Source organism: Silurus aristotelis, assembly GCF_946808225.1.
Source record: "Silurus aristotelis genome assembly, chromosome: 24".
NCBI lineage: Eukaryota > Metazoa > Chordata > Actinopteri > Siluriformes > Siluridae > Silurus > Silurus aristotelis.
Genome location: NC_139597.1, coordinates 6,528,846 through 6,547,577, shown reverse-complemented (window position 1 = coordinate 6,547,577; position 18,732 = coordinate 6,528,846). Strand labels below are relative to the sequence as shown.

The 18,732-nt window shown below is 36.2% G+C and overlaps 3 protein-coding genes across 4 annotated transcripts in view; 2 read left to right on the top strand and 1 right to left on the bottom strand.

The window, feature by feature from the left end:
• The window catches only part of mkln1 (muskelin 1, intracellular mediator containing kelch motifs), a 29,427-nt gene extending 27,265 nt beyond the window's left edge, over nucleotides 1–2,162 (top strand). For both annotated transcript variants that reach the window (XM_083528839.1, XM_083528840.1), the window contains one exon: nucleotides 94–2,162. In XM_083528839.1, the coding sequence (XP_083384965.1) occupies nucleotides 94–215 (122 nt within the window). In that variant the 3' untranslated portion in view covers nucleotides 216–2,162. The remainder of the gene's footprint in view (nucleotides 1–93) is intronic.
• Nucleotides 1–18,732, top strand: part of LOC310719287 (histidine ammonia-lyase-like) — a 135,034-nt gene that overhangs the window by 70,383 nt on the left and 45,919 nt on the right. The window lies entirely within an intron of this gene.
• podxl (podocalyxin-like) lies at nucleotides 2,740–17,407 on the bottom strand. The gene is made up of 8 exons (XM_083528881.1): nucleotides 16,908–17,407; nucleotides 6,445–7,233; nucleotides 5,766–5,824; nucleotides 5,567–5,593; nucleotides 4,463–4,580; nucleotides 4,307–4,350; nucleotides 4,105–4,224; nucleotides 2,740–3,391 (listed from the first exon to the last, which is right to left on the bottom strand). Exons 1-8 carry the CDS (start codon nucleotides 16,936–16,938, stop codon nucleotides 3,200–3,202), a joined length of 1,380 nt encoding a protein of 459 aa, XP_083385007.1. The 5' UTR covers nucleotides 16,939–17,407; the 3' UTR covers nucleotides 2,740–3,199.

Below are 18,732 nucleotides of genomic sequence, written 5' to 3'. Positions count from 1 at the left end.
CTGAGATACTTACTGTGACCAGATTTTTAGATTTTTTTGCTTTACATAATTTGTTCGAAATCTCATTTCATACGCTGTTTTTTCTTTCAATAGGTTTTTCAGACGTAGATCAGACGTACGCCCAGCGCACGCAGCTTTTTGACACACTAGTAAACTTCTTCCCTGACAACATGACCCCACCCAAGGGTAACCTCGTAGACCTCATTACCCTGTAGCCACGCCCACTGAGCTCTCTCCATCACACTTAATGCCACTAAGACTCTCCCCCCGAAGACAGAAGTTATTTTTCTACATACACTTCCGAATCGCTATGCTGACCAAATGTCATTCCTTCACAAACAAGAAGGTCTTTTGAACTACCCCTTGATGGTAATTTATCAAAAATACATCCGTGCTTACAGTAACATTTACTTTATTCACCCTGTATCTGAAGAAATAGGCCCTGAAGCGTCTGCAGCACTTGTGTACATTTATCTTTCCTCTTCGAAGGTATCTGAGGAAGATCAAATCCACAAATCCAAGACTCGCTTTGTTTTTCCTCTTTTATTCCAGTCGGGTCTAGCTCAGCGTTAATCTGAATTTCAGTTTATGAAGGTGTAATGCTCACTATAGTACAGGGTGCATTAGAGACGACTGCCATGGCAGTTGTCTGGCCCTTTAAACCTCTCACTTAATATGCTGTTTGAAGTAAGTGGTTTATTAAATGTAGGCTTTAATTTGCACCATTTTGAATTCTGCTTGGTAGCGTTTTGCCAAACGAAGGTGTGAGACGGCAAGTTTACACTTTTGGTTTCTCAGCTTACAGATTTGTGTGAATGTGTGCTTGTTTGCTTCGGTTCATTTTTTTTGACTACACACATCATGAGTATTCAGCACGTTGTATTGATAGAATTCGATCGTCATGCTTCAGGTGAAGGTCTCTGCTCACTGGTACTAAAAAACAAAAACAAACAAAAAAGATTTCCCTTTCATTTGTGCCATAGTTGTATCTTTATCTCTCCCTAAAAGTAATTAATAGAATTAATTTCTCACCTAAGCCGTCTCGAATAATCGAATAACGATAGAGAACGTTATCGGATTGGTGATGCAAATACCTGCAGTGTGAAATTGTCCACTAGCCTCATTTGAGACTTTCAGAAAGTGTCATTTGTCTCCTTATGGTCCGTGTATATGTGTGTGTGTGTCAGCGTGAAAGCTTGTGCTTGTTCCCCCGAGTCTCGGAAATCAAGGTACCTGATACCGTATGTCTGTGGCTGCACTACTGAACATGTTGGAATGTTACTTGGAGGTAGTCTTCCGTTTAATGTAGTGTGTAAATATAACCGTGTATAAATGTGTGTGTATATAAAAGATCTCCTACTGAAGTATTACTAATGACCTGATTTTGAAGGTTTTTCCCCACTGAAAGCATAATATATTGGCACATCATCGTGTTGGCTTTATTGGTGTAACAATTAGTTTAACAATTAGTTCAAAACAGTGTCGCAAACTGGCTTATTCTCTCCTCATGCTTATTGGAGGTTATATTAATAAAACGTGCACGTCAAAGTTTATCACGTGTGCACATCTGTACAAAATCAGATCAAACAAGAAACACATCCTTAACTGGGTTCTTGTCTTAACCTGTTCTACATATCTTCCTTCCGGCATTACCTTTTTGAAGACCCTGCATTTAATCGGTTTAATTACCATTGACAAGCCGATTTTAAAGTGTATGCGTTACATTTATTCCCATCCATAGCCTCCATTTTATCAATTCATTCCCCAATTGTGTGTTTCCTGAGCTTGAGTGCAGTTCTAACTGCTGCATGAGTCATTTATAATTTTGGGTTCTGGGACAAGGTAGAAGATTCCACATGTGGATTGTGAAAAATGTAAAAGAGGAAAAACACAATGGGAGCACCTTTTTAGAAAATGCTTTCGCTTGGACTTTTTTTCCCTTTTCTTTTTTTCCCCCCTCTCTCAAGTAATTTTTTCCTCTTGAAAAAAAAAAAACATCTCACTTTTCCTCCGCTCTTATCCACAGAGTGAGGATATCGGAATATGTGAACACTACACTGTGGCAGACATGAATGTGTAGAAAAAACAAAACAAAAAACAAACGCATTGTATGTAATGTACATAACGAATAAAGATTGTATTTTGTTCAGGTTTTCTAAAAACAACCTCTTTTTTTTGTCCTTGCATATTAAGCACATTTTAATGAAAGGATGTTTTTTGAAATAACATTTTATTTTATATAAGCATTTAATTTTTTTGTCAGAATAATGGACTGGCAAAAAAACAAAAAACAAACAAAAAAAAAAAAACAATGTAACAGCAGTGATTTTGTTTTTTTGTTTTTCCAGTGTGTCAGACTCCTGTTTTTTTTGCCTTCCTGAGAAAGGCAAAGTTGTAACAGAATATAAAATACATACAAAATAATATAATGGACATTAAAGACCTAAATCATAGACACTTGAAGACTGTATAAATATTTACATAGAAGGATGTGAGGGGAAAGAAAAAAGGCTTTGAAACATTTCTACATCAATGTTATGAACAATTAATTTGAACATTTAAGATTTCAGTGAATCAACTTTTATATTGCAATTTCGATTTAGATAATAAATCTGTGTTCCAGGTAAAAAACTATCGTCTGCTCTTAGGAAGCGCTTTGGTCAATGACTTGCGTTATTATTTACACCTTTATATTTCAGCAGTTTGGTACTGAAATACATTTAATAGGTTCATAATAAAACTTCTGGTAATTGGTAATTTTTTAATCAGAATAAAATTATGAGGAAAGATCTTGGAAGCAAGTCTGTAAATAAGGTGTGTGCAGTGTAGAACCAGGATGAGCAACATTTATCCTTTGGTCTTGTAAAAATGGTGGTCAAAAAACTGTTCTACACACATTACATAACAAACAAAACACTATATACAGGTGCAGTACTGTACATTTCTCCAGTGTTCTAAATGAGAAATGTTTTTGTGCGAAAAATCACACCAAATCCAAATCTCTGAACATCTCAACTCAACGTTTCCTTCCAAGATTTGTTAAATATTTTTCCGTATGGCTTGTGCCCTTCGACAGCAATAATGCTGGTTTAATAGACAATAAAAAGGGGGACCCTGTAGTCCTTTTCGGCCATTTGGAATCTTCACACGTGCTAGTTTGTAAGATACGAGATTGGGGAGCTGATGGGCTTTGCACACTTTACAGATGTGTGTCCTCCTCGTCAGGTATGTCCTTGCAGAGGTTGTCGTAGGGAACAATCCAGCTGTCGTTAAACTCTCCGTTTAGCGACAACTTCTTCTCCTGCATCTCCGGCTGCACCTCCATTACCTCCAGCGTGGGGTTGTCGTGGTAGCCGTTCTCCACCGTCTGCAGCTCTTCAGTCAGATGTTGCTGTGGAGACGTCATGGACATTGGCGATTAAAAGGTGTTTTTTTTTTTTTTTTTTTTTTTTTTTTTTTTTTTTTAAGTAGACATTAAATAAATGTGTTGCATGTCCACTAGATGGACAAAAGTTTGTGGGCACCTGACTGTAAGACTAGTAGTTGCTTTTTGAGCATCACATTCCACATTTAGTTCTCATTTGCTGTTCTAATGAGCTCCACTTATCAGGGATGTTAGATTTTGGAGTGCTTGTGGAGATTTCTGCTCATTCATACACTTCTGAAGCCAGGTACTGACTGATGTAGTTGAAGTGAGGATGCCTGCGATACAGTCAGTGTTCCAATTCCCCCCAAAGATGTTTAATACGGATGAAGTCAGAGCTCTATAGCAGGATCAAGCTCTTCCACTCTAACCCATATAAACCATATCTTCATTGAGCTTTTTTGAGCACAGGCATGTTATGTTGGATCAGGTTTGGGTCTCCTGGATCTCCCAAGAAGGGAAAATGTAATGCTACCACCAAAGACAATTGTGTGCCTCCAACTTTGTGTTAGCAATCTGGTTGCACATATGGCTGGGAAAATCAGGGTGTCTCAATACTTTTGTCTATATAGTGTTTATACATTATTAAGCCCAACACCCCGTCCCACCGCACCAGCACTATATTTTCATCTTTAAACAGATGCTCTGTAGGAAAGAGGAATTCGAACTCTGAGTGTTACCTGGTTCTTCCTGTAGGATAAGCGATGGCAGTTGCAATAGATCCCGAACGCGAACAGGATGAACATCAGCGCACCGCATGAAGCCCCAACAGCGATCAGCATGTTTCGCCTATCTTTTGTCTACAGAGAGAAAAGTGACGATTTTCTTCAAGTTCTTGAAACACCATTAAATTTAGATCATAATCACAATCATGTGTCTTACATTGTCTTTCGAAGAATCTTTATCTTTCTGCGTTTCTCTCATCACTGGTGGATCAAATACACACACAGAACAGAACGTTAGATCGCTCAGAATGTGAAGAATTGTACATAAAGGTGAATTTGATATAAATAAGAAAAAAGAATGTTATATCCTTACTGAATATGTGTATAGATTTAAACATATAATTGCCGCCGGTCTCTATTCCAACCATGGTGCAGTTAATGGTTCCATTGACTATCTCCATGAGTCTTGCACACATGCTCTCGAGGTATTTCTGTGAATACGTGCATACGGTCAGGTCGAGAGATATCACAGCCCTCTAAGCAAACAGTCTTTGCAGATGGCTCTTTGAATACGTGCATCATACAATAATTTTTCAATAATGTATTAACCTTTCTGAAAACTTTCCATGGGAACTTTATCTAGAGAATTTGGAAAGATTTCCAAGTTGGAAACTTGCCAGGAGTTTATGGTAATTACTGTGAAATTTGGAGAAATGTATATAAACTCATACAAATATACACATTTTGTTTGTTCATAAGCTGACATGCATGCAAACTAATATAGATTTAAATAAAAATGACATTTTTTACTTTGATTTAATTGTAAATCCAATTTTGTTGCACAATATGCTTACACACAGCACATAACCATAATTATCCTGCAGGATTTGTTTTTATCAACTACATTTAAGTTCCCTATTATTAGCTAACCTGCATTTTTATAAATTCCCAGTTTATTTCCATTAATTCCCATATATTCCTGTTAATTCCTATAGAAAGTTTCCAGTCTTGAAAATTCCTGGAATTTTGCAACCCTAATGTACCAAATTAACAAAGATAATTCTCGGACACAAAATCAATCATTGAACCAATCTAGTAAACCCTGTGGTTATACCAGCGCTCAAATTTTTTATTTGTCATAAGGGGTCCCGGATCCTTCCAGCCTCCCTCAATTTGAGCACTGGGTTTTCCCAGAGAAAATATTTATACAAACATGGAGGATAGGCCGAGGTCTCTTTTAAAAAAAATCTTTTACTTAGGACAGTAGTTTTCATTTCAATTCAGCTGCAATGAAATTTTGCCGAAATGGAATGAATGCCTATTCCCACACAGGTCTTTCTGAATAACACTCGGCACCATAATGACTTAAAAGATTCTTGGCGTTAAAATCAAACCAAACTCCCAAAAAAATGGCTACTCGAAAATACATTTCCTATTTGCTGTATTGGCTGATTGAAAGCTAAAAAGCTGCTCCTACCCCATTCTTGTTTGCAGATACAGTCACCTGCAAGTGGAGAAAAAAATAAATACATTTCATAATCTGTATGAAGCAGTGAGAATCTAAATATATATATATATATATATATATATATATATATATATATATATATATATATATATATATATATATATATATATATATATAAAAAGATCAGATTTCAAAATGAAAATCTTACATTGAAGTTTTTTTCTGTTTTGGATATTTTTCCTGCTGGGGTACTTTGGATACTGAATCCTGATGAAAAGGATGCGGAAAAAATATGAATTTTAACATTTAGTCCACAGACATTTCATCTTGTATAGAATTGAATTGAATTTTTCCACATCAAACTTTACTAAATTATACCCACATTTTTAGTGATCTACTTTGACAGAAAAAAAATATTATTTCAGGGAAATACTATACACAAAGTATTCAACTGCATAGATATGTGAAGTCACCTAGAGCAAATTCTGACCTTTCCTTAAGTAACTGTTCCTTCTTTAATGATTCATTTATAATTTGTAATTAAGAGAAACTCATACAGAAAGAACATATAGACAAAAATCAGGTAAATATTCACATGAGAAACTTCCATAGAAGATCCAATATATCCAATATAACGATATGAAGACAAAAAGAGGTTCTGTGCAGTAAATTGGTGCAATAAGGGTGAGAATACAAATGGATGTAAAAAAAAAGGGTTTATCCTTTCCACAAAAAAAAGCAAGGAAAGGGAAATTTAGGTGACAAACACAGACTGTGCAGTTGTTATTAATATAAGTGTATAAATATAAATATAAATATAAGACACTCGACTAATCAGATCAATGGACTGGAATGAACTATTGTATAAAAACTGCAGAAATTCTTACCGATTGTACTCTTTTGTGTAGAGATTTCAGGTGTTAAAGTAGCAGTTTGTGTATTTAAATGACCAGCAGTAGGGGTAGTTATATTGGGAGAACCTGCAGTAGGGGTAGTTATATTGGGAGAACCAGTGATAGGGGTAGTTATATCGGAAAAACCAGCAGTAGGGTTAGTTATATTGGGAGAAAGAGTAGTAGGGGTAGTTATATTGGGAGAACTAGTAGTAGGGGTAGTTATATTGAGAGAACTAGCAGTATTGATATAATTACTTTTTAAACCATCATTAGTGGCAGTTGTATCTGAAGGACCAGCAGTAGAACTGGTTGTATTAGAATCAGCGGAAGGTGTTTTTGAAATGTCAGCAGTACTTAAGGTTTTATTTGAATCATCAGTACTATTGAAGGGTGGAGCAGGGGTGGCGAGTGAAGTATGAGACGAAGCGCTGTTGGAATTTGTATTAGTTGTAGTCATTTCTGATGGCTCACTATTTTGTGTAGTTGATGGTGAGATGGTAGTGGTGATTTCGTCAGGATTTGTTGTATTATTTGTCACATTTTCGGAAGTAATAGGAGATTCAACGTTATTTGTGGTTTGGGTGAGTTGAGTACTGGTCAGTCCTGTAGTACTGCTTTCAGAAAGTGGAAGTTTTGGTAAAGTTTGTGATATACTGGTAACTGGTGTTGAACTTGTAGATACAGATGATACAAATGTTGATTCAGTTGACATGCTGCTGACAGTCTTATCCGCTATACTTGTTGTAGGTTTTTCACCATCCACATCATGGAGGAGAAAACCTATGGAAAACAAACCATTATTAATGGACACATAAACACAGGGTAATTTGTAACCATACATATATTTGTAGAGTTCTGCTATATTGTTGTCACTGATATGAAGCTAGGAAAGCTATTTTGGTCTGAGGTTCTTGCCAGATTGACTTCTTTGTGTTGAATTAAAAGTTAGGGTGTCAAATTGTTTAGCTAAAAAGAAAACGGAACGTTGAACCAAACATTTGTAGTGTTGGTGGTGGTCGGTTTTACTACTTATTGCTGCTTAATTCTCTTTAACTGAACCTTTGATCTTAGCGTGGCGTTTCATATGATTAGCATATTTGTAAGAAGCCTCCAGTGTTGGTGCTTTGACGCTCTCTGGTGTTCTATGTGATCATTAAGATTTGTTGAACGCTTTGTGGTTTCACTTAGATGATGAAGATGGAAGACTGTTTATTGCTGTTATCAAGACTGTAAGTGTTAAAACGAATCACATGGTTTTGCTGAACTGCCATAGCATCAAGGGCAACTATACATGGAAAACTGAAAACATCCAACAATATTAGTTCCATCATCCTAAAGAGATGTATGAAAACATTTTCAATACATTTTATTTCATGTTTTTCAAGAGCTAGAGAAATCATGTTGTTTAAATTCATAAGTATGCCAGTAGATTTCTGGATTATAAAAATAAGCGCTAGGGTCCACAGTCGCTAAAATGTGGGTTTTTCTTTTTTCTTTTCACAGTTTTATACTTGACCAGAGTGTTCATGAACTTCCTGTTCCTTTTCGATTGTTTTCAACTTTTTTTTTTTTTTTTAAACAAAAATCCATTCACACATTATGTGGGTGGGTCAGAATGCACTGTGATCTCCACCCATTGTGTTTGTGAAGGAAAATATATTTAAAAACAGCTTCACATTATCACAGGTTGTAAGAGCAGCAGCATTGTTGGTGTGCTGTTCGCTTTTGGAATTCAATAGCGTTTATAAACCTTGGCCTATCTTTTTTTTTTTTTTTACCTCCATTATTCTAGCATTTGTGCTTTATTAGGAGTCGTCTCTATTTATAGATTGCAGGAGTAAAACAATAAAGCTAGGAAGTAACACACCTACTCTTAGTGAAGAGGACTTAACAATGGTGAGCAGCCCCAAGAGACTGAGATGAATGCCATTTCCTCATCTTTTAAACACATAGCATGACTCTTATTGCTGCATGTACAAAGACAATGTATAGACATTGTCTACAAGTCTATAATATGTAGCACAGGAAAAGCTGATTGTTATAATATTAATTATGTTTTTATATAAAAGTAATAAAAAACACTATTGCATGATTTCCCTAAGTCCCTGTAGATCGAACCATTTTCAGGCTTGATGAAAAGGTTGTGCAATAACATCATTCTGGCTGATTGACTGTCTTTTCTTTTCCACTTTATTATTATAATTTTTATCCTACAGTACAAGCAGAACCAGATATAAAATAAAAGTCACCAGGATGTGTTATTGTTAAAAAAAAGAATCAATGACCGAGCCGAGTGACAGGAAGTGCCCGAGCCATCACCATCTCAAAGTTCATTACTTTCCAAAAACAGTGTTTTATCCCTCTTATAATGTGCCACATTTTTATCCATTGATAGTTATGTTTACTGTTAATTATAATTCACAGGTGTATATTAATAAGACTGTTATTTTTATAGTAACAACTTATTATCAGAGATTTGATTTTTTTCTCAGATGTGCTACACAATCAAACTGTAAATATTAAGGGGTTCAAAAATCATTGATGTAAATCGATAATGATTTGATTTGTTTGATTGTTAAATGAAATAAAATAGTAAATTGCTGTAGCATAAGGTCATGCAACCATTGAAAAAATAAATAATATTGGGTTGGTAACAGTCACCATCGCAACCCCAAAGTTCATTTATTTCTAAAAACAGCATTTCCTCAATTGTTTTTTATCTTTAATACAACATCAGTGTTTCCATTTTCATTTCTTGACATGACTGTATTATTATTTTTTGTTAAATTCATAGTTAATGGAAGGAGTTCTCATTAATTGGAGGCCACTCTGTGCAGATGGGGATGGTTCCACACCCTAAAGATCCATGAAGTTACTGAGCAATTCAAGAACGTTAAGAATGGATTTGTACTGTAATTAATATAAACAGTCTACTACAATGGCCACAGGTTGCATGAACAGTCCTGCATTTATGCGCCTATTATTAAACAGTACACCTCAACAATGCTGGAACTGTCTCAAGGTTTCTTCCTCATGTCATCCCAAAGAGTTTTTTCTGACCACAGTCACCACTAGATTGTTCATTAAGGATAAACTTTTACAATTATAAGGAACAGACTTATAAGCACTAAAATAATACATTCTTTTATACAACTTTAGAACCTCGTTATCTCTGTAAAGCTGCTTTGAGACAATGCCAATTGTTAATACCGCTCTACAATTTAACATTAATTCAATTAAACATTTGGTAAAAAAATTTTTATTTTTCTTATAACAGCATTATGATTTACAAACAGTAAAGTAAACTCAAGGCACATTAGCACTGTTTCTTTTTCTAATGGAGCATCAACACAATCTGATTTATTTCCATATTTTCTTAGTGTTTTATGGTAAATTTGGGTGAAAAAAAAAGACACTATATTGCCAAAATTGGGTCATAAGTATGATATGTGCTTTTTGAGCATCGCATTACACATTTAGTCCCAATTTGCTCTTGTAATTCCCTCCACTCTTCTGGGAAGATGGTCCACTACATTTTGGAGTGTGCTTGTGGAGATTTGTGCTCATTTAGGCATGAGGGTGTTGATAAAGTCAGGTACTGATGTGGGTGAGATAAGGAGGCCTGGGGTGTAGTCAGCATTCCAATTCATCCCACAGTTGTTCAGTAGGGTTGAGGTCAGAGCTCTATAGCAGGAGATCTTCCACTCTAACCAATGCAAAGCATATCTTCATGGAGTTTGCATTGTGCACAGGGGCATTGTCATGCTGGAACAGGTTTGGGTCTCCTAGTTCAAGTTAAGGGGAAACTTCATGCTACTGCATCCAAAGACACCTGATGCAATTGTGTGTGTTTAGCTTTGCGATAACAGTTTGGGAAAGAACCACATGTGGCTGGGAAAGTCGGGTGTCCCAATACTTTTGTCCATATAGTGTAGCTTTAAACAAAATAAAATGTCTCCAAAAACATATTACACTTAGAACCAAGAAATTCTGGCCATTTTAACTTAAGACATGAAGTTTAGGTTATATCCAATCCACTTTAGCGTTTGTATTCATGATATGAGAACTATAACATCAGTGTTTTTTCTGTGGTATTCTCCCACACCTCTTCCATCCTGAGCTGAAGAGCAAAATGAATAAAAATGAATGTTTATTTATATGTAGCTTTTAATGTCTGTCTGAATGATAAACGACTGAACACATCCCCAAATGACTCTCAGCAACCCTGACTACTGAACTAGGGTTAAGTGTGACAACTCTCTTTTACTCTCATGTCTCTCACACATGCCTTTCTTTTCAGTTTCTCTTCATGTTCTCAGTGATAACCCTGATTGACCCCCCTATCATTATCTTGCATGCCTGCTGGTAGTGGGCTTATCAGCAGACACCCCGTGTAGAGACCTGTCACCCACCTGAGACTAATCAGAGACTCTTTCTATTTGTTTCTGTGTGTGTGTTCTTTTTGTTTCTCTGTGGCAAAGACTGTCACACTGACAGCTACAGGTCATCTTTCTCACTGATAACTGCAGCTCATGCCTCTGGAACAGCCTCAGTGACTGAAGTCTGTAGATATGAAAGACAGGAAACAGATGCACTGCCCTCTTTATTTTTAATCTTTAGCGCTTTGCTGTTTTTCCCACAAGCCCAATAACTGAAAAAACTCTCTCTAACTGCTACAGCTTTGCCACGAAAGGCCTAAGAAATATAGTACTATAATGTTTTGATAAATAATAGACAAGGAAAAGCATTATTTCATGTAACACTATCTATCTATCTATCTATCTATCTATCTATCTATCTATCTATCTATCTATCTATCTATCTATCTATCTATCTATCTATCTATCTATCTATCTATAACTGTCTGTCTGGCTGTCTGTCTGTCTGTCTGTCTGTCTGTCTTTTTGTAGCAACACACAGTATATATTTTTTGTTTCATGGATTTACACTTTTAATTTAGATAGATAGATAGATAGATAGATAGATAGATAGATAGATAGATAGATAAATAGATAGATAGATAGATAGATAGATAGATAGATAGATAGATAGATAGATAGATAGATAGATAGATAGATAGATAGATAGATAGATAGATAGATTTCATTCACAATAATATATAACCGAATAATAGTTCAAACAAATATAAATAGACTTTTTTTTTTCTGTGAATGGATTGTCTCTGTCTGTGAGACCCCTCTGATTTTTTTTTCTCATAGGGTCTTCCTGCCTGCTGTTGACCTCTGCTGAAACTGGATGTGTATTTCCTGTCTTTAGCATCTGTCAAAGTAGCGGTAATATGTATCATTAGCAGGATTTTAGTGGCATGATAGTACAGCGCATAGAGCTTTGCTTCCTTACAGCTCCAAGTCTTTAGTTTTACCAGAACTTGTGCAACTGTCTGTTTGTGGTGAAAGTTTACAAAATTATTACTTACTACATTATTATATAAATTAGGTGTTATAGAAAATTGCCACACACTCAGATAAATAGTCGTAGTAAGTTCAGCCTGAAAGCTCCCGTGTTAAACGTACTAAGGGCTATTCGGCTCAAAAGAAAATAAATGTTGGATGTGAGGGTGGAGGCCTTGGTACTGGTACGGTCCAAACATAACAACAGTGCCATAAAATAAACTCTTATTACAGAAGCACTTAATGCTTTTAAATGTCTTACAGTGTGAATGTGATTTAATTTTCTCTACTGAAGCTTTGTTTTTTTGTTTTAATGCAGAACAAGGACTTGCCTTGTGCTTCTGTCCACATTAATGTAATATCATATTGTCTTGCTGATGGTGTTGTTTGTATAAGATTATTACATATAAATGCATTTTAAGGCTTAATATATTTCTAATTAAAATTCTAATGCCTGAGTGGCACAACAGAAAAACATTCGCTTTCCTGTAGAGAGATCGAGACAATGATGGGAGCCAAGGAAGCACAAGCGGCCACACTAATTGTGTCAGAGTGTCTAGAAATGCTATTCAATCAGGGGATCTTTCTGTGAGCTTGTGTATGCGTATGAGAGTAGCTAACGCTTTATCAGCAGTTTAAGGCAGATGTGTCTTAAAGGAAGCAGCATCACCCTACATTGAATTTTAATCAACTTGCTATCATTTAACAAATTCAACTTGCCATGTAATAGAAATTGCCACCAATGTTTTAAGAAACTGATTTTACTTAAGATTTAACTAGTGTCCATTAAATTATTCATGCTTTTTTTTCCCCCTCACCCTAATGGGTAGAATAATTGCTCTCCTCTGACCACCCAGGGTGACGGGTGTAATTAGTACATGTTGTTTGGAAAGAGGGGTAGTTTAATGGTCTACTTGTTTAAACACTTCTTGCATGTCTATTCAAATGGCAACGATGCTATTTTACACCCAAACTATTTTATGATATCCATTATACAAGAAAACCATCAAAATGTTTTGAAAATCATAGAAAAAAACACCCAAGCAAAGCAAACATTCATCTAATTTTAATTAAAAATAATAACTAGATATTGATGTTTCAAAATGAAAATAAATTCTAGACTTTTATACAGTCCTAGCTCTTTTCCTCAGAGATATTTGATCCTAACAAAATCAAAGATAGCATATAATAACATAACATAAATGAACAAACAGTACTATTCATCCTTTTGTCTTCTTTTTTTGGTGTCCCTGTATGGATGTAGACATATCTATAAGTGTGGACGTGCCTTATTGATAATCTACACTTTACCCTGCAAGCCTTGCAGCTAGTAACTGTGCATTAGTGCACACAAAAGTCTCTCTTTTTTTCCCTGTGTGTTGTCTAACTCTAGCTTCCCTGCTGTCATCTGGGGTCCTCATATGTCTGTCCACCTCCCCGACACCCCTCCCTATGAGATCCTTCTTCCAGCAACGGCATCCTATTCAGGCTAATTGAAGAGGCCTGTAGGGAGGGAGTTCCTTTATGGGGCTGAGTCACAGCTCAGCTCCTTTGCTGAAGGGAGGAGCAAGAGGAGAATAGTGAGGGAGGAGGGAGGAGGGAGGAAGGTGCAATGAAGGTTAGAAGAAGGCTGCACGGGGTCGCCGGGTGTTTGTGTGCTTGACTAGGAGCGCATTCCTCGCCTCTCTCACACACACACACACACACACACACACACACACACACACACACACACACACACACACACACACACACACACACACACACACACACACACACACACACACACACACACACCATTAGAGTCTTGTAGTGGAAGTTTAGACAGATACACTTTATCTTAATCATTAGAAATTTGAACAGCGATCGTTTTTTTTCTATTATTTTTTCCAATGTAACTGGAAATCAGGCTTCAACGTTATATTGCTGTGCAAATATAGTGCAAATTCACAATTACCATATGGACAATAACAATAAGGAACAATAATGGGGAAAATACTCTTTCTTTCTTTCTTTCTTTCTTTCTTTCTTTCTTTTTTTTCTTTCTCTCTTTTTCTTTCTTTCTTTCTTTTTTTTTCTTTCTTTCTTTTGTCAATGTTTTTCAGCTACTCATGTGTGGCTCTGCAGGTATTAGGGAGCAGGAAAGCTGATGGTAGTGCCAGTCTCAGAAGTAATTAATAATAACACAGCCGAGGAGGAGAAAAGAGAATGACAGATGCCCTACCGAAGGAATTCAACGTAAGATAAGTGATTTCAGCAGCTCCATGCACATGTTTTTCTTCCTACTCTTCTACTCTGTCTTTTGCTCTACAGGCATTATGATATAAAGTGTAGCAGAACAAAAAAAGACATTTTCAACTTTTTTGAAAGGTAAAAATATTACCGATTACAGACATTGTTTTATTTCTCTTTCAATTTTCTGGTCAAATTGGCTCATTTCTAAACACATCCTACTTGTACTAGAACTAGTTAACGATTTAGACTCTTCATAACACAGGTTAGTTTCTGTTATCATTTATCATCTATTAGTTCTTTTTTTTATTTCTCATCCACCATCCTCACATTTCTTTCTCTTTGGAGAAACAATGAACAATGAAACGAACAAAAGTTTTGCGACACCTGACTTTTCCCAGCCATAGGTTTTTCTTCCTCAGACTGTTACCACAGGGTTGGACTTACACAATTGTTTATGGTAGCATTACAGCTTCCCTTCACTTAAACTGGGAGACACAAACCTGTTCCAGCATCACAATATCCCTGTGCACAAAGTGAGCTCCATGAAGATATGGTTTACATGGACTAAAGTGAAGATCTTGAGTGGACTGCTATAAAGCTCCGATCTCAACCCTATTAAACACATTTAGGATAAACTGGAAAGCCGACTCAACATCAGGTCTCCTCATCATGCATCAGTACCTGACCTTACTAACATCCTTTCTGGCTGAATGAACACAATCTAAGGAAACATCTCCTCAGAAGTGTGGATTTCATTATAACAGCAAATGAGAATTAAATGTCAAATGGGATATTACAAAACCACATATTAATCATGTATGCGCAGGTGTCCACAAACCTTTGTCTGTATTCTAATTGCATTACTGAGTAACATGGAGACTCAAAGACGTTCCTGTTAAGGGGGGAAAAAAATCTACATCCTGTTTAATGCCATAAAACTCCATTCTTTTGTGTCAGTGAGAGAGGTGTGACCTTCAACTCAAGGCCTGAAACTGGGAGTATTCAGACCAGGCAGAGTAGTAGGAAAGCAGAATATAGCACCATGCCACACCTTCATTGGAAAAAAAAAGAGGGATGCTGGTAACTCTCCCATCTATTGTTCTTTCTTTTTACAAAACTTTGTGCTGGACAGTTCTGCTAAGAAGCTTCCATAACATACCCATATCCAGTTAGAGCATTATTCCCCTTTTTATTGCAATTTTCCTGGAATCTTGACGTATTCATGATTTTGCAACTTTCCAGCAAATAACGAAGGGATGACAGATTTATTGGTACACTCTGTTTTAGTAATGCAGCCTGTAACTTACGAATTTCGGTACTGATATCATAGCCATCATACCTGTGTATTAAGAATCACTTCACATGATGCCACACAGATGTAACCCTGCCTTGAACGGGTTTTAAACTGCCTCATGTGTGTTTTCTAACTGAAATAGCTCAGATCCGTCCAACAGGAAGTGATCAGAGCTGTAAGGTTCGGCTCTCTAGTCACCAAAAGTATACTCATTTAAAAAATGCACTTTCCCTTTTAATGAGATAACATTTACACTAACACTACACTTACATTAACACTTTGGAAAGGAATAACATTCTTTGCAGAATGGTCTTATGGGAAAATAATCAATGGCTAAGATGTGCCCCAATGCTAGACATTACTACCTTAAAGTTAGTCATTTATAGTTACAGTAAAAATTGTTGAACATCTTTAAGACAAGTTATTTGATACTATCACTTGAGAGAAAAATGAACCACAAATGTCCTGAAAACTTTCCCATGCTGTTACAAAGCACTGACACTGGAGACTCCTTCCATTATTTTTTATTTTGTAAACAATTAAAGGTTTTTCTTTGGTTAATAGGAAACATGTGTCTAATGTCTGGTGTAAAAAATAAAGCAAAATCACCCTAACAATACAATGTATATGGGAAGAAAACAGATAACTGACAGTGTCCCATCAAATCCAACCACTTCCCATCAACTTGTGAATTTTTGATTTATTCTGATTCATCTCTGATTATTTCTTTGAGATCACAACAAGATATATAACCTTGCTCCGACAAAGAGACGGATTTACTTTTACGCATTTCACAGATAAAATTAAGACACCATAATGACAGTACAAACAGATTTACTGGTTTCATTATTCTTACAAATATTTGCCATTTGGACACAAACTTTTACCAACTATTTCAATGAGACTTAGAAGACCCACAGTGCCCAGGAAACATGAACACTCAGCCTCAGAATTTTTTTTTTCTCTTTTTGATGACTGTGAAGTGGCAGGTGTGACTCATGTAATTAAAGAATAACAGCACTCCTCCGTCAGCTTTTCACCCTCAGATCTCACACTGTTATCTTCTACTTGAACAAACAACATGCCATTTCAGACCAAAAAAAAACCATCAGAAAATGTTGTTTTGCAGATGTTGTACTTCCCAGATCGCTTTGTGTACAGGTTCTATAAATGGCCTATCGCAATTTCAAGGCTTTGAGTCAAATGAGGATATTAGACATCCCACTATTGGAAAAATATTGGTGGCTGTGTTTAACTGAAACATAAAAATCTATTTTGCAGGTGTCATTTTTAAAGCACATTATCATTTTCTTTAAAAAACAAACAAATATTTATTTATTTTTAAGCATATATGCTTCTGATCATTTATAGTAATTGCTCAAAAGTGTTTCCAGGGAGGTACATTTGTAGCTTACAAGCCTTATTTCTGATTAGACACATTTCTCTGTTCATCTCTGTCCAGTGTTCAGTATTGTATCATGGTGCATTAAAAAAATTTAAATAAACAGACTCACCTAACAAAAGGATAGTCCACGGGATCTGCATCTCGTTATGCTGCTTCTGTTGTGGTGTTTGTAGTTAATCAGATATGCAGAGTTTGTGAGATCAAAAAAGTTGGTGATGCTGGAGGTGACACGCCGCCTTGTTGCGCCTTCTTCTGTTGAGCCTAAATAACTTCTGAGTGTTGAGTTTAAAGCCAGAGCTCTTTTGTCGGTTACTGCTTTTATCTCTGTGTGAGTGAGTGTGTGTGTGTGTGTGTGTGTGTGTGTGTGTGTGTGTATGTCCCTCCTGAGCAGAGGGGATTTGAGTCCGGAGTGTTTGTAGGTTTCCTTGGCTGCGCTCTGGCTGTCGGTGCTATTCAAAAGGCGTGAGCAGTTCTCTGCCCTACTAAGAAACTTTTCCTCTCTGTATGTTCTCCAGTCTGGACTGTTCTGCTGTAATGCAGGGGGGATGGACACACACACACACACACACACATACACACACACACACACACATAAGCAAGGCACTGCCCACATCTGAAAGCTGTCACTAGTGCACTTATTACTATGCAAAACTCCAGACAGCCATAATAGCTTTTCAATAGACTCCACTAGAGAGACTGGGGAGATGAATGATGGGAGAAAAAAGTGATATGTGAGCTGAATTAGTGAACTCTGCACTGGGCATGTTTTGCCTACTAAATTGTGCATGACCCATCTTATAGTGTGATAATAGTTATTGTTTCATCATCTATCATCAAAATGTGTGTAATTTAAAATGGGAAATAAACAGATTTCAGAAAATTTTGAAAGAAAATAAATGTTCAATATTCCACATATTTACGATTTTATGTTATTATATAGCTTTATGATTACGACCAAAAGGAGCAAATAAACCTGTAAAGCTAATTCACATTTGGGACACGTTACGGTACAACAGCTTAAAGGAAATAATCTCACTTGCATGAGGTGGGCTTTATTAAAATAATGCTTTTACCTCTTAAACATGGTTAAATCGCAACCATTATCCTTAATTAATTACAGTTGTTTTTGACATAGTACATCCACAAAGGAGGCACTTTGGGTTTTTGAAATACAGCTATAAAACTGAAAACCAGACCCTCCTCATTCATCATGTTACTAAACGAAAACATCAAAAGGTATACAGAAACAAAAAATACAGAGCCTGTCAAAAGATTGGCAACAACTGCATTATGGTTTTTAAAAAACACATGCATGTTCCTTTTGTTCATATGCAACAAACTAGGTAATTTAAATGTACAGAGATTAACTTTGATTAGACAAATATATAAATGTACAGAAATTAAACTTTATTTTCATTGAAAGATTCTCTCTTAGCATGAATAACTTCATAAACTCTTGGCATCTGAACAGTTAATCTCTCAAAACATTTAGCTCAAATACTTTGCCATGACTCTTGTAAAAATTGCAGAATGTGTTTTTCACTTGTTGGATATTTTATTCTGACTTTGTTGTCCAGTTCATCCAGGAGCAGTTCAATAGGAGTTTAGTCTTAGTGACTGCACAGGACATAACATGATAAATAACACTGCATCTGACTGCTCTCTAAATAAAGCTTAGACGTATCATTTAAGTCATTGGCTGTTGTATGGTGAAGTGGGTTCCAATTAGCTGCAGTACAGGCAGAATTGCATGGTGCTGAAGTGAAATGGTCTTTGGCCATTTTGGTTCAGTATTCAAAAAATGTCAAATTTTGACTTATCCATCCACTGTCTTCTAGTGATTCACTGTCCATGTCTTGTGTGTTTTCAAGTTAATTTGTTGCAAATAAACAGAAGGAACATGTACTGTATGTGTCTCAAAAACCATATAAGTC